Source organism: Octopus sinensis, linkage group LG13 (assembly GCF_006345805.1).
Source record: "Octopus sinensis linkage group LG13, ASM634580v1, whole genome shotgun sequence".
NCBI classification, from domain to species: domain Eukaryota; kingdom Metazoa; phylum Mollusca; class Cephalopoda; order Octopoda; family Octopodidae; genus Octopus; species Octopus sinensis.
Genome location: NC_043009.1, coordinates 36,317,703 through 36,334,722, shown reverse-complemented (window position 1 = coordinate 36,334,722; position 17,020 = coordinate 36,317,703). Strand labels below are relative to the sequence as shown.

At 39.1% G+C, this 17,020-nt stretch overlaps 1 protein-coding gene and 1 pseudogene across 4 annotated transcripts in view; both read left to right on the top strand.

The window, feature by feature from the left end:
- Positions 1-17,020, top strand: part of LOC115218415 (transcription initiation factor TFIID subunit 1) — a 79,983-nt gene that overhangs the window by 57,120 nt on the left and 5,843 nt on the right. For 3 of the 4 annotated variants that reach the window (XM_029788215.2, XM_036508307.1, XM_036508306.1), the window contains exons 38-41: positions 2,112-2,238; positions 3,683-3,840; positions 5,312-5,404; positions 12,242-12,392. In XM_029788215.2, coding sequence (XP_029644075.1) covers positions 2,112-2,238; positions 3,683-3,840; positions 5,312-5,404; positions 12,242-12,392 — 529 coding nt within the window. The remainder of the gene's footprint in view (positions 1-2,111; positions 2,239-3,682; positions 3,841-5,311; positions 5,405-12,241; positions 12,393-17,020) is intronic. The other variant, XM_029788216.2, reaches the window with a different exon arrangement.
- On the top strand, positions 9,612-9,730 carry LOC115218699 (annotated as a pseudogene).

Sequence of the window (17,020 nt, the reverse complement as noted above, 5' to 3'; positions counted from 1 at the left end):
TTTGCCATGAGGACTTGTTAAAGATGTGTTCAACTTTGGTCCAGAACCTCTACAGCCAAAGAAGGGATATCTGACAGGATCCTCTTGAAAACATACATCTAGACCCAAGGCCTAGAAATCAGTCTTTTTCCACATTGCAGAATATTTCTTGGAATCCTTGTTTTCCATAGGGAATATGAATTTAGTAGAGTGTCCTAATAAAACTCTTGTCATTTTGACAATGTTACTGCTCTTACACCAGTGAGGTGTTGGCCTCTGTCTGCTGTATATATTTAAGTGGTGGGTGGTCATTGAAACTGAAAGTGACCAGCTGTAATAACCCTCTTTCAACTCAGGTTTGCAAGAAGAAACAGATGCAAAATGAATGAATGAATGAATATATATATATATATACTCCATGTGATTCTTAGACGTTGTAGTCTATTCTTAGCTACAATAGTAACAACATGAATTTCTTCCATCTTGCTCTGTTAAAATATTTAAGAAAAATTATATTAATGTGTCCTACTTGTTAAAATTCCATTTATTTAGTTGTGCAGCTGAAGATGGCACTGCATTTAAAGTGATGTAATGATTGCATTGTTCAATTAAATGAAGCTGCTTGAAATGGTCATACTACATTACTACTTGATATCCTGTTGCATATTTTGATGCATGAACATATGAAAGTACAAGTAGCTTTAACATATAATTAATTTATTCATGATAATAACATATCTTATGGTAGTTTTTGAAAGCCCATTTACATGCATGAACATATGAAAAACCAGTCTCAATCCTTGTATTTAAGAGGCACTGCCTGGAATATAGGATTTGATATATTTCTTCGAGCCAAAGAAAGCAAAAGGAATTTCCAACCTTATAAGCAGCACCCTTTCTTACAATCTCCCACTTCACTTAAAAACTATTTTTTTCTTGTCTTTTAAGTCCCAAATGAATTTACTGAGGCTGGTACAAGAGGATCTGTTCCTATTATTAAAGGTGTAAATGTGATTAGAGATGTGTTTCTTGATAAAATTCCCTGTTGCCCTATGTAAAAGAAACTCCTTCCTTCAGATTTCACTACATTTGTAAACAACATTTTTTTGCTTACAATAATTTTTAAATAAACATTTACTTCTAACTTTACAATCACAAAATATATATTATAAACTACTAATATTGTTATTCTGTTTTATATCATTCCACTCAGTATGGTTGCTATTTACCAAGTTACCTATATGCCAGAGGTGGAGGTGGGATTTAACTTGGGTTGTTTCCCCTCGTACACTAGATGACTCGAGTATACATTTCTTACTAACATTTTATTCCAAGAACATTACTATTGTACCAGCCTCACTAAATTTATTTGGGACTTGAAAGACAAGAAAAATGGTTTTTAAGTGGAGTGGGAGATTGTAAGCAAGGCTGCTGCTTATAAGGTTGGAAATTCCTTTTGCTTTCTTTGGCTCGAAGAATTATATCACATCCTATATTCCAGACAGTGCCTCTTAAATACGAGGATTGAGACTGGTTTTTCATATGTTCACATGTTTCAGAAACTACCATTAGATATATTATTATCATGAATAAATTAATTATGTGTTAAAGCTACTTGTACTTTAAATAGAGATGTATTTCATGTTTAATACACTAACATCTGTATCTATAAGAATAAACAATTCTTAGTAGATATCATAGAAATATTAAATATTATATTAAAATATTAATATTTCATCTTAAATATGAGGAAGGAGACTGATTTTTCATGTATTCACACATGTATATGGGTGTTCAAGCCAGCATGAAACACAAACATTAAAGAATGACAATGATGATGATGGTGTAATGCTGTCTCTTTCTCTCCGTATATATATATATATATCATCATCATCATCATCATCATCGTTTAGCGTCCTTTATATATATATATATATATATATTATATATATATATCATCATCATCATCATCATCATCATCGTTTAGCGTCCTTTATATATATATATATATATATATATATATGTATATATAGAGACATGTGTGTATGCAGGTATGTGTGCACGTGTGTGTGTATGTGCAATGATTTCAATGCTGCTAACTTTGCTTTAATTGTTTTATTATTAATTTGCAGTATGATGAACATTTAAGTCAACTTGAACGAGACATACAGGCTGCTCGAGAAGCTGCTCTTGATGCTGTGGAGACAGACAGCATCATGACTGGAACATCACTCAACATGGATGATAACAGTGTTCTGGGTGAATATATTTTTCATTTTATTGGATTTAGAAGCTTTATCTCACTTTTGCAGAAACTTTTTGTTTCTGTATTTGTGTGAGTTGTGTGTGTGTGTGCATGCAAACTTGGTATGTATGGATGCTATTATTTAGTTTATTTCTAGGTTTGTTGTCAATAGAGAAAGACCTGGTTTGTAACCTCAGACCAAAAGCTCCTTCATTCGAATTTCAGCATAAATAGAGTTCTTGTGTATGTATGTGTGTATATGTGAAAGTATTTGGTGTCAGTACTATGACTGCAGCAATAAATACCCTTACCAGACTGCAATGAGCACAGGGTCCTCGATCCCAAACAGATGTGTGTGGCTTTTTATCAGCACTTTGCTCAACTGTTTGGGAGTAGTAGTGAGCTGAATTGCAGGATGGACTTCAGTTTCTACCTCAAGGGACTGCTGTGGCTCACAGCAATGGAGGCGGATTGTTGTGAATGGCTGATAACAACTGCTGAAATATAGGAAGTGATGGCTAATTGCACAAGAGATAAATTTCCAAAATGATTCAGTGTGTTTCAATTGAAAAACATATTGAATGTATTAGACAGTAATTATTTAAAAGGTGAAAATATTTCTGACATACTCACCTAATATGCAAGAAAGCAAAAAGTAAAAGGAAAAAATAGAATTAATATTTTTGATTTCATTCGGCTCTATTTTTTTGTTTTTTTAATGCTTTTGTCAGTTGCTTGATACAAGAAAAAAATAAATTGGAAAAATCTTGACCAAAACAGAGAAATTGTAACTTAACAAAAATTATAGAAAGAGAAGTTAGTATTCAAAAACTGAAAGATGTTTTTTTTAGCTGAGATGTAATTTTATAACTAAAACAAATTCAAAATTTAAATTTCGTAACATAAGTCTTAACATGTTATCTGGTGTATGACTGAACTGAAATGGGTAGAAGACCTAAAGCAAATGTGTGTGTGTGGTTGGGCCTTTAATAGCCAGGGGTCAATTTCAGTTCAATTGTAGAAAGAAATTCAAATACCTATCAGCCACTCTCTCTTTTTCTCTTTCACTTCTTTTCTCCCTTGCTTGACACCCCCATCAGATTTAAGTATCTTAATTTTCTCGTTAAGATTGTTACTGATTCGGTGTTCCAGTAGGCATGGGTGTTGAGAAGTAGTAATACAACACATGGGTTGTTGTTTCAAATCTCTTCCAGAAATCATAAGATATCAACTAAAAATTTTTATTTAAGCAACAAAATTTCTTTCAACAATGTCTTTCTCTTAAGCATGGCACATGCTTTATATACATACAAAAAACAAATTGGCATATTAATATTATTATTATTATTATTATTATTATTATTATTATAACAAAAGTCTTTGATATTTGATGCCCCGTGAATATTTCGGGTTAATTCTGTGGTATTTCATGTTGCTTTTTATTTTTGTTGTTTACAGGCATTGACAATGAGAGTATGGACAGTAACAGCATGCGGGAGGCTGTGTTAGCAAGCGGAGATTGGCCAGATGGTGAACCAAACTCATCGACATCAGATATGCTACATAGAAGACGACATCATTCAGACTTCAAAGATGACAATGATGCTGATGCTGAAGTAAGAAAATGTCCTTCCTTCTGTCCTTCCTCTTTAATAATAATAATAATAATAATAATTGTGTACAGTGCTCAGGTGCACTACAACTCATCTAAAGTGTATATATAATCAGGTGTAGTTTCGGCGGATTTCGGAAAGCATGAGGGCCTTAAAGGATGCAGTGTCATGGCAGTCAACAACTGACGCAGGCAGTTTATTCCATGCTTCAGCAACTCTGAGCGTGAAAAAATGTTTCCGAAAGTCATGGGAGCTCATCTGTAACAAGTAGTCACTCTAAATTTAACCATTCCGTTGGCTGTGAGAATAATGTAGGATATCGTGAAAACAAGTGATCACAAGGTGTTGAGTTCAAGGCTTTGCTAGCTCTTAGAACCAACAACAACAGTCTCAATATAGCAACCAAATCACCCTCAGTTAATACTCTATGAATTTGGCTTTAACAAAAGGCAGATCATTTTGGATAATGTGTTTCTAGATACACTCTATAGGTTGCTCATGGTTGAAATACTTTGATCATAGGTCTGCTGGATCTATACTAAGCTGGGGTTAAATAGATGGCAACAACAACAAATCAAAACCGCTTGAAATATACTAGATAATGATTGTAAAACAGCTTAACTACTTTGGGACTTTAAGATTGTAAGTTCAAATTTGGCTGCAGCCAACCAGTTGACCCTCCTTGAAGCACATGGTCATAAACTTGTTGAACTGACTCTGTGACCTGGATTTGATCTCCAGTCATAGCTGTATCGTTTATTTCACTAATACCTACCCATGAGAAAGGCATGAATGCCACACCTTCATTTTCCCCTCTTCTCTCCAGGTACTTATTTAAAAATACTTTAAATATAGATGTATTCCTTTTTAATACTAGATTCATATTTTTTCTCTCCACACACACACACACACAGACACACACACACACAGACACACACACATTCACATTCACACATATCTTTTTATGTGTACTTTTCCATAGTGGCTTGGGTTGAATGGATTTTTTGAGTCGGGTTTATGGCCAGATGCCCTCACTGTCTCAACTGTTTTATTCACTTCAGATAACATGCAGAGATACAATGTACTTGGAATCAGGATGTTATAATTATATATTCTATATATATTCTTTCATTGTTAACCTCTTTTTCTGTACTGGCATGGGTTAGGTGGATATATCATTTGAAGATTGTTTTACAGCTGGACCCTCTTCTTCTTGCTAACCCTTAGCTGTTTGTCAAGGAAGGGATTTTTTATTGTACAGGCCTTCAGAAGTACAAAGCTAGTGGATGATTCATTGATAGGGGAATTAACGACAATGTCACTATTTGTAGTTTAGCGATTTTTTTTGAGAAGTACAAGTGTAAACACAAACATATACGCATACACACACATACAAAATACATGCACACACACACACATCCATATTCTAGTTTTTACTGTGTACCATCTAAATTTTTTTTTCTGTTAATTTCAGGACATGATGTTTGATGAATCTGATTCAGAGTTTGTTGATGTGGAAGGTGATGAGAGTGCGATGGAAGACAGGGAGTTTGACATATCTCACCAGGTTTGTTCATTAGGACTTCAGTGTTTACTAACACTTCAGCTCTCCTATTTAACAGTTCCTATTCCTGATGTTGCCATTGAGCCTCAGGCTTGACAGATTAAGCAAAAAACATTTCAGCCATGACGATACTGTCTTTACCAAGGAGTATATAGGATCACACTATCTAATGTGTCCTTCCTTTTCTTGAGACAATGCATTTGTGATTGAGTGATATTTGGCTGCTATTTCTAACATGTTGACCAGCTGTGTAGAGTCATCCCCATTGACTTGAACATCAAGTATATCATCATCCCTAACAGCATCAGCAGCATCATTTTATATCTGCTTTCTATGCTGGTATGGGTTGGATGGTCTTTACAGTTGAAGTCAGCTCTTATTTAAAGTTACTAGCCTCCTAGATAGGGTGGGGACTATGCCTTGCTTGTACATTATATTTTTGGCATGGTTTGAATGAATGGATGCCCTTCCTAACACCAAACATTTCCCTGAGTATATCAGGTGTATTTTATTGTGGAACCTACATCAGAGAGGTTGTTTTGTCTATGGTAAAACTAAAGACTTTTCTCTTCTCTATAGTGTTGCAATTTCTTGAAGACAACATGGTTGAATGAGTGAAGAAAAGAGAGAGTTATGGAGAGAGAAATGGGTAGCAAGGCTGATTGAAGAGAAAGAGAGTTATATAGAGAGAAATGAAGTAGAGGGATGATAGAAGAAGGAGAGGGAGAGAGAGAGAGAGAAGTAAGGTTCAAGAGAGAGAGAGAGAAAAGTGAAGTAAAAGAGTGATAGAAAAGAAAGATTATAATGAGGAAGGTGAAAGACTGATTATCGGGACTAGTTTCAGTCCTTTGTTGGGATTTCATTAGTGACTGACACAGATCAATTCTGGTTAAACAGACATATGATTAAAGGCATTCCAGTAATTACCAAACTGTTTCTTTGGTGGGATATGCAGAATGATGAGTACATTATCTAATGTGATCTTGCTTTTAATAAGATATAATATGTTTAAAGCAGATATAACTGAAAAGTGTCCTAATTTTACTTTTTTTATCAACATTTTCTTATATTTTGTATGAGTTCCTCTTAGTTCATTTAGAGCAGTTATGATCCCAAATTCATCACTAATGTTTCTAAATGTGACTAATCATATCTTGTGTGTATGCATGTGTTTACATTTGTGCTTCTCCAAAATTGTCAGCTACAAGCAGTGACATCATTGCCATTTCTGTCAACACATTGTCCATAGGCTTTGTGTGAACTAAAAGATCCCTTACTTGGAAAACAGAAAAGGGTTAGCTACTCGAAGAGCATCTAGCTGTAAAACAATGCCATAATAATATATTCAACTAACTCATGCTAACATGGAAAAACAGAAGTAAAACAAATGAATGAACTACTCAACATCATAGTCATTTGGTATTGCTATCTCAATAATTAATATGATATTGTAATGGAAACTGATGTCAGGTTTATTAAGTGTTATCTGGTTGTCTGTCTGCTAAAGTTCTATGATATTTTTTGACATTGCCATTTTTTAAGACAGCTACAGCTTTATATGAAGAGCATTATTAAGGGTAGTAAATTGGAAGAATGGTTAGAGTGTTGGTCAAAATGTCATGCAGTATTTAGTCATGTTCCTTTACATTTTGTGTTCCAATCCTACTGAGATTGATCTTGCCTTTCATCCTTCTGGGGTTGATAAAGTACTAGTTACTGGGACTGTTGGTATCAACTAACCCCTTCACCCCTCAAATTTCATGCCTTGTGCCTAATTAAGAAATTGATGTAAGGGCAGAGAAATGGGGGAATCAATTGAGCCCTAGACTGAGTGTTTTGTGGTATTTAGTTACTCTTCCACTTGCCTCAGTCATTGGACTTTGAAGAATTTTATTTGATTGAATTGAGCCCAGTACTTAAGGTTTCTTATGTTCAATGTAAACAAGAACCAGTTGCTGAGTGGTAAGAAACATATGCACACATATACAATCAATCATCGCCATCATTTAATGTTCATATTCCATGCTGGAATGGGTTGGACTGTTTAACAGGATCTGACTAGCCAGAGGACTGCATTAGCAAGGTTTCCACTGTTGGATGCTCTTTCCAGTATCAACCACTAAGTGGAATATACTGTGTGCTCCTTTTTTGCCACCAGCACTAGTGAAGTCACCAAATCACTCTTGAGAAGAGACCCCTTGATGGAGTATGGGTGCAGAATTGAGGGAGGTGGTTTTGTGCCAGGTACTGAGAAGCTAAAGCATGATGGTGGGGAAGGAACAAATATCTTGTTATAGAAGAGATACATGGCTACCCCAGCAGGAAAAGGTGAAAGGAGGGAAATGAGGCATCAGCGCATATCTTCAAGGTACTAGAAGATGGATAAAAGGAGAGTAGGGACAGAGAATCGAGGATAGTTGCATGGGTAGGGTTGTGAGAATGTGAAGGGAGTGGGACAGACTGTAGAGATGAGGATAGAAATGAATGTAGTGAATGATGAACTAGGGTGGAGGTATGAACAGTGGTAAATGTCAGTTTGGAGGAATGTAAAGAAAATAAGGAGTGGGTTAAGGTAAAAGAGGTGATATGAGGTAATACATAAAGGTGGGCGACAAAACAATAGTATAATAAAACTGGCCAAAGGAGAAAGAGGGAAATGAGGTGGAGTGTGGTGGAGAGAGAAGAGGCACAGTAACTGAGATGGAGATCAGAGGTACACGGAATGGATATAGTGGGTTATAATAAAGGTGGGAGAGCATTGATGGCAGGCATGAGAGGGTGTTCAGAGGAAAGTGTAAATATAATAGCAAGGGATCATGTTGGGAGTGCATGATGAATGGCAAGGGAAGTGTTCGAAGGAGAAGAATTGCTGGTAGCTTGGAAGGGGTGGTAGGCTGAATAAGTGCTGCTTTGCTCTCATAAAGCCACAGCAGCTGAGGAAATACTGCCATAGTTGAGAAGTGAAGGAAAAATAGATGTTACAAAGAAGATTTGTTAGAAAGACTTGATAAGTACAGTGTGTGTGTGTGTGGAGGGGTGAGTATAAACATTAACAATATCCTTTTTGAGCTTCATTTGTGCTAAGACGGATGGGTCTTCTTGAGCACAGTGAATCACCATTTATCTTGGTCCTTTGCCAACTCCTCCATGAGGTTCAACAACCTGAGATCATTCTTCAGTACCTCATCCCATGCCTTCCTGGGTTTCTTTCATCTACAAGTGCCATCCACATTAGTGATCAGCATATTATACAGATCCACATCCATACACATCACGTGACCAGAGCAGCAAAGTCTTCTCTCTTGCACATTATAACTGATGCCTCATGTGTCCAATTTTTCCCTCAACATATTTGCATTTTATCATTCACACTGACATTGCACATCCAGCCGAGTATGCTAGCTTTATTTATTTCTAGTCTTCACATTATCTTTGCATTCAGGGTCTTTGTTTCACTACCATATAGCATTGCTGTTCATACATCATACAATCAGCCTTTCGCTCTTTGAGAGAGAGAGAGAGAGAGAGAGAGCTTTTGTTACTAACAAAGGTAATAGCTCTGAACACTTTCCTATTAGTTCATATTCTAGAAACTTATTTTCACCCACTGCTAATTAGGTAGGTAACAGAAACTGTGTGACTATCTCTTAGGATTTTTACTCTTAGACATTCAAGAAAATCTATCTTCTATGTGTTCTTAGTGTTAATTGCTCCTCCATCTCTACCACAAACAAGACTTACTATTTCTGTTAATCTTCCACTGATTTCACTGCACCTCTTGTGCCTCCATAGCTTGCATTGGGCACACCATATGGAATTTCTACCTACATCTTTCTTCCATGTTGAGCAAGGCCATTTTCCTTGAAGTGAGTAGAGTCCTGTCTGCTTTCCTGCTTACTAAAACTTTTGTCTTTACTAAGTCAACTTCAAGGCCAAAGTTTTGCTTTGACATGTGGAATTTCTTTCCTAATTCTACTTCTACCACAGATTCAGTTACAAGAACAACGTCAGCCACTTAGAAGAGTTCTCACAGGCAACTGGTCTTAAACTCCTTTGTTATGGCCTCGTGGACAATGATATGTGTGTGTACATATATATATATATATATATATATATATATATAATATATATATATATATATATATTATATATATATATATACACACACATACATATATATACATACACACACACACACATATATATATATGCTTATGGCCATATCATGTTGAATGCCCCGGTTCTCATTTGATCACCAAAGTTAAGCCACGTTGAGCCTAGTGAGTACTTAAATGGGTGAGCACTTGGGAAATCTAGGTGCTGTAAGCATATCATAGGTGTAGTCGTGTCTGTGTGGTTAGAAGGTTGCTTCTCAACCACATGGTTCCGGGTTCAGTCCCAACGTGTGGCACCTTTGTGTATATATTTGTGTGTGTGTCTGTGTTTGTTCCCCGCACTATTGCCTGACAGTTGATGCTGATGTTCCTGTAACTTAGCAGTTAAGCAAAAAAGACTGATAGAATAAGTACTAGGCTTACAAAGAATGTCCTGGAGTTGATTTCTTCAACTAACATCCTTTAAGGCGGTGCTCCAGCATGGCTGCAGTCAAATATATGAAACAAGTGAAAGAGTACAAGAGATGTAAATACACGCACACACACACACACACACACACACACACACACAACACACAGTGGGATTGCGTTCAGTTTTTGTTAACCAAATTCACTCACAATGTATTTATTGGTCTGGGGGCCACATGATTTTAAAGTGAACTTCTAAACCATTCAGCTGTACCTGCAACTTTATGCTCCTATTTTAAGTCTCACTGAGGTCAACTTTATGTTTCATCCTTTCAGTGTTGATAAAAGTAAGTACCAGTCAAATACTAGGGTCAATATAATCAACTAACCCTCAAACCCCAAAGTTCAAGCTTTGTGTCAGAATTTGAAACCATTATTATTATCTATATGTATAAAACAGTCCTTGGACGAAAATTGTATGCACATTTTGCTTTGACGGTTAATGGTGGCCAAACTGAGGCTAGGATCGAGCTGAAAATTAGCAGGGATACTAAATGCATGGTGACGATGAGACCCACAGTGGTTAAAATTCGCAAGCTATAAAGATGTGGTTGCTATGGCAAAAAGAGTGACTTTTATCGATTCAAGGCAACTTTTCGAAATATGATGAAGGGGCGATAGCAATAAAATGCTTAATACTTAATCTATATGTATAAAACAGTCCTTGGACGAAAATTGTATGCACATTTTGCTTTGACGGTTAATGGTGGCCAAACTGAGGCTAGGATCGAGCTGAAAATTGGCAGGGATACTAAATGCGTGGTGAGGATGAGACCCACTGGTTAAAATTTGCAAGCTATAAAGATGTGGTTGCTATGGCAAAAAGAGTGACTTTTATCGATTCAAGGCAACTTTTCGAAATATGATGAAGGGGCGATAGCAATAAAATGCTTAATACTTAATCTATATGTATAAAACAGTCCTTGGACGAAAATTGTATGCACATTTTGCTTTGACGGTTAATGGTGGCCAAACTGAGGCTAGGATCGAGCTGAAAATTAGCAGGGATACTAAATGCGTGGTGAGGATGAGACACACAGTGGTTAAAATTCGCAAGCTATAAAGATGTGGTTGCTATGGCAAAAAGAGTGACTTTTATCGATTCAAGGCAACTTTTCGAAATATGATGAAGGGGCGATAGCAATAAAATGCTTAATACTTAATCTATATGTATAAAACAGTCCTTGGACGAAAATTGTATGCATATTTTGCTTTGACGGTTAATGGTGGCCAAACTGAGGCTAGGATCGAGCTGAAAATTAGCAGGGATACTAAATGCGTGGTGAGGATGAGACCCATGGTGGTTAAAATTCGCAAGCTATAAAGATGTGGTTGCTATGGCAAAAAGAGTGACTTTTATCGATTCAAGGCAACTTTTCAAAATATGATGAAGGGGCGATAGCAATAAAATGCTTAATACTTAATCTATATGTATAAAACAGTCCTTGGACGAAAATTGTATGCACATTTTGCTTTGACGGTTAATGGTGGCCAAACTGAGGCTAGGATCGAGCTGAAAATTAGCAGGGATACTAAATGCATGGTGAGGATGAGACCCGCGATGGTTAAAATTCGCAAGCTATAAAGATGTGGTTGCTATGGCAAAAAGAGTGACTTTTATCGATTCAAGGCAACTTTTCGAAATATGATGAAGGGGCGATAGCAATAAAATGCTTAATACTTAATCTATATGTATAAAACAGTCCTTGGACGAAAATTGTATGCATATTTTGCTTTGACGGTTAATGGTGGCCAAACCGAGGCTAGGATCGCGCTGAAAATTGGCAGGGATACTAAATGCATGGTGAGGATGCGACCCGCGATGGTTAAAATTCGCAAGCTATAAAGATGTGGTTACTTTGGCAAAAAGAATGATTTTTTATCGATTCAAGGGGGCCCAGAGCCCCTCTAGGTTTGTGTGATTGGCTTTTAATGCCCAGTGGCATGCACTGCAGGCTGTTGTGCTTAATAAACATACATCTTGTCGCAAAATTCCGGCTACTAGGAAACGATTTTTCATTGTGAAAAAAACGAGTGCTTTTTGCCCTCATTTTCTTTTTAATTTTTAATAAAATTTTCGTTTTTTTTTAAAATTCCTCATCTTTAAAATGTGGCCTGAGTAGACCCGAATTAAATCGGGTTATAATACTAGTTTTACTCAATATAAAGTTCTCACTGTTTTCACAACTTACCTTTGTAATGTCATGTCCCAAATTATTACTGTTGTTGTTATTATTGTTATCATTGCTTCTTGCAGGATATCCATGGAGAACATTTCTCGTCATCAGATAACAACAATGACTTGGCCCAAGATCTACAAATTACTCCTGAGAACTCAGATAACGAAAACGATGATTACGATGATGAAGATGATAATGATGATGATAATAATAGACGTGAGAAAAACTGTGAGTTGTTTTTTGTTACCTTACTTTATTTATCTGTCTTTTCTTTTTATTATTGTGTGTGTGTAGTGTACACATTGTATATGCTTGTATGTATGTGTGTGTGTATAAATATATATATATATATATATATATATAAGTATGTACATATATATTTATATATATCATCATCATCATCATCATTTAGCGTCCGCTTTCCATGCTAGCATGGGTTGGACGGTTCTACTGGGGTCTGTGAAGCCAGAAAGCTGCATCAGGCCCAGTCTGATCTTGCAGTGTTTCTACAGCTGGATGCCCTTCCTAACGCCAACCACTCCGTGAGTGTAGTGGGTGCTTTTTACGTGCCACCCGCACAGGTGCCAGACGGAGCTGGCAAACAGCCACGAACGGATGGTGCTTTTACGTGCCACCGGCACGGGGGCCAGGCTAGGCTGGCAACGGCCACGAACGGATGGTGCTATGTGCCACCGGCACGGGGGCCAGGCGAGGCTGGCAACGGACACGAACGGATGGTGCTTTTACGTGCCACCGGCACAGAGGCCAGTCGGGGCGGCGCTGGCAACGGCCATGATCGGATGGTTCGCTTACTTGTCACCGGCACTGGTACCACAGCTGCAATTTCCATTCATATATATATATAGGGTGTGGTAAATAAACTGTTCTGCAAAAATAAAAAGAACACTGACATCTCGTATTAACAGATATCATCATCATCATTTAACGTCCACTTTCCATGCTAGCATGGGTTCAAAATTACATAAAAATATCTTGACATACTATAGAGTAAATTTATTCAATAAAATCGCCATTGGCTTCAACCATAGCCTCCAGACGACTTTGGAATCTCCTGCAACTCTTTTGGACGGTCTCCTTGTTTAAGTTGGTGAATGCTGCCATAATCCTTGCCTTGGTGGGATTAGAGAGGACTGAGGGCATTGTTGTAGGTTTCCAAAGATCAAAATATATATCTTTAGAGAAGAATTTGAAGCTAGGGGTTAGTTTTAGGATGCAGTGTTAAGTGATAGAAGGAATACCATCATGGTAATTAGGTTTTTTGGTATAGAGTAGTTGTTCTCAACCAGGGTCCATATAAGAATTTTGGGAGTTCATATAAAATTTTTGAGGTTCCATGCAAGCAAAATTGTAAATTAGGGATCCACTGTAGCTTATTAATGGTCCATGACAAAATGTTACTTTGGATGTATTTATTGTAAGAAAAAGTAATTGAGGTAATCAGAGTATGTGACAGAATACTTAAGATTAGATTAGTGCTTCATCATAGTTTAGCAACCATTATATCAGCCTATGCTCCTCAGTCGGGGCTACCCGATGGACAGAAAGACCGATTCTATGACACTCTACTGCAGACTACCTCGTTGACGAACGACAGAGACCTTATCTTTGTGGCTGGTGACTTCAATGGTCACGTTGGACGACATGCTGGGGGCTTCCATGGCGTACATGGAGGCTATGGCTATGGCTCCCGCAACGAGGAGGGAACCAGGCTGCTGGAGTTCTGCGATGCCAATAATCTTATGATTTGCAACACTAACTTCAGGAAACCTACCAGCCACCTAGTCACTTACCAATCGGGCCAACATACCAGCCAAATTGACTACATCCTTACAAGGCAAAGGGAGAGATGGCTGCTTATAAATGCCAAAACCTTCCCAGGTGAAGAATGTACCCCACAACATAGACTGGTAGTTAGTGACTTTACGAAGATCAGGACTAGGAGGACAACCAGAAGAACGCAAATATGGAGAAGAAGGATCTGGAAGCTTAAAGATCCTGCAAATGGACAGAGATTTAGGGACATATTACTTGAAGCCTCTGACGAAGTAGAAGGGGATAGAGCATCACAGGGGGTAGAAGACAGCTGGACCTTTCTAAGGGACAACCTGCTGAGAGCCACTGACCAGATCTGTGGCTGGTGCAAAGTCCCTCTCGACCTAGAATAACGTGGTGGTTGAACAATATTGTAGACAGGGCTATTAGAGAAAAGAGACAGGCTTGGAAGGTTCTGGAAAAATGGGGGTAGCAGGGGATTGTATCAGACTGCCAAAAGAGAAGCTAGGAGACAGGTTTATTTAGCCAGAGGGGAAGCAGATAAGAAAAAATTTGCCAATGTTCTGCGCCGTGAGGACCAAAGACTGGAGGTGTTTCGTGTTGCAAGACAGTGTGTGAGAGAATCGTGATGTTGTAGGAGAGAAGTGTGTTCGCATGGAAGATGGTTCACTTGCGCTAAATGAGGATGCAAAGAGAGAGGTTTGGAGATGCCACTATGAAAGGTTGCTGAATGAAGAAAATGAATGGGATAAAGAGAGTCTGCCGAATGTTGACCCAACAGAGGGACCAGCTATCCGAGTGATAGTTCCGTGGTAGCTAAGGCAATTAGAAGCATGAAGACAGGGAAAGCCCCAGGCCCATCAGGAATCACTGCAGAGATGCTCAAAATGTCTGGTAGTGTCGGCTATAGCCTAGTCACCCGTATAGTTAATCAGGTGATACACAAGGGGTCATACCCAATGACTGGTGTAGCAGTATAATAGTCAACTGCTACAAAGGTAAAGGTGATGCCCTAAATACAAATAACTACAGAGGTATCAAGCTGTTGGACCAGGTGATGAAGGTTACGGAGAGGGTCATAGCCCAACTAATTAGAGAGAGAGTTAGTTTAGATGAGATGCAGTTTGGGTTTGTGCCAGGGAAAAGTACTACTGATGCTATATTCCTGGTAAGGCAGCTGTAGGAGAAATACCTAGCCAAAGATAAGCCGCTGTACCTGGCTTTTGTTGACATGGAGAAAGCCTTCGACAGGGTCCCCCGATCCCTTATCTGGTGGGCAATGAGGAAACTAGGGATAGATGAATGGTTAGTGAGAGCTGTGCGGGCCATGTACAGGGACGCCGCTAGTAGGGTGAGGTTTGGAAATGTGTACAGTGAAGAATTCCGGGTAGAGGTAGGAGTCCACCAAGGCTCAGTACTCAGCCCCCTCCTATTTATCATAGTCCTCCAGGCAATAACGGAGGAATTCAAGACAGGATGCCCTTGGGAGCTCCTCTATGCTGATGACCTTGCTCTAATTGCTGAGTCGCTATCAGAACTGGAGGAGAAGTTTCAGGTGTGGAAACAAGGATTAGAATCGAAGGGCCTCAGAGTCAATCTAGCTAAAACCAAAGTCGTAATCAGTAGGAAGGTAGACAAATCACAAACACCTTCAGGTAGATGGCCCTGCTCGATCTGTAGAAAAGGTGTAGGTAGAAACTCTATAAGATGCACCAAGTGTAAGCTATGGACACATAAGAGATGCAGCAATGTCAAAGGAAGGCTAACTAGGAAGATGGTTTTTGTATGTGGCAGATGCTCAGGAACAATAAACACTGAAAATGCTCTGAGACCAACTTCCGTCACTTTCCAGGAGAAAAACTAGAAATAGTTGATAGTTTCCGTTCCTAGGTGACCAAGTCAGCAGCGGGGGCAGGTGTGTTGAAAGTGTAACTGCTAGAGTAAGAATAGCTTGGGCAAAGTTCAGAGAGCTCTTACCTCTACTGGTGACAAAAGGCCTCTTGCACAGAGTGAAAGGCAGACTGTATGATGCGTGTGTACGAACAGCCATGCTACATGGCAGTGAAACATGGGCCGTGACTGCTGAGGATATGCGTAAGCTCGCTAGAAATGAAGCCAGTATGCTCCGATGGATGTGTAATGCCGGTACTCACACTCGGCAGAGTGTAAGTACCTTGAGAGAAAAGCTGGACCTAAGAAGCATCAGTTGTGGTGTGCAAGAGAGACTTTGCGCTGGTATGGTCATGTGGCGAGAATGGATGAAGATAGTTGTGTGAAAAAGTGCCACACCCTAGCGGTTGAGGGAACCTGTGGAAGAGGCAGACCCAGGAAAACCTGGGACGAGGTGGTGAAGCACGACCTTCGAACTTTAGGTCTCACTGAGGAAATGACTAGAGACCGAGACCTCTGGAAGTGTGCTGTGCGCGAGAAGACCCGGCAGGACAAGTGAGTCCATAACCCGTGGCCTTCTACATGGGATGGAACCAGCCTACGTATGCATACCTTCCCTTCTTGGGACACAAAACTCTACTGTGAAGACGTGATGAGGCAAGTGAGGATCAGAATCGAAATCGATCAATGGAAATTGCAGATGTGCTACCAGTGCCGGTGGCATGTCAAACTCTGCTTGTGAAGACCCGTTGAGGCAAGTGACGATCAGAATCGATCGATCAATGGAAATTGCAGATGTGTTACCAGTGTCGGTGGCATGTAAGAGAACTTTCCGTTTCGCGACCGTTGCCAGCACCGCCCCGTTTCGTGTCCGTTGCCAGCCTCGCCTGGCCCTCGTGCCGGTGGCACATAAAAAGCATCATCCGTTCGTGGCCGTTTGCCAGCTCTGTCTGGCACCAGTGCGGGTGGCACGTAAAAAGCACCCACTACACTCACGGAGTGGTTGGCGTTAGGAAGGGCATCCAGCCGTAGAAACACTGCCAGATTTGACTGGGCCTGATGAAGCCGTCTGGCTTCACAGACCCCAGTAGAACCGTCCAACCCATGCTAGCATGGAAAACGGACGCTAAACGATGATGATGATGATGATGACAGCCAGGTTTCTTTCTCTG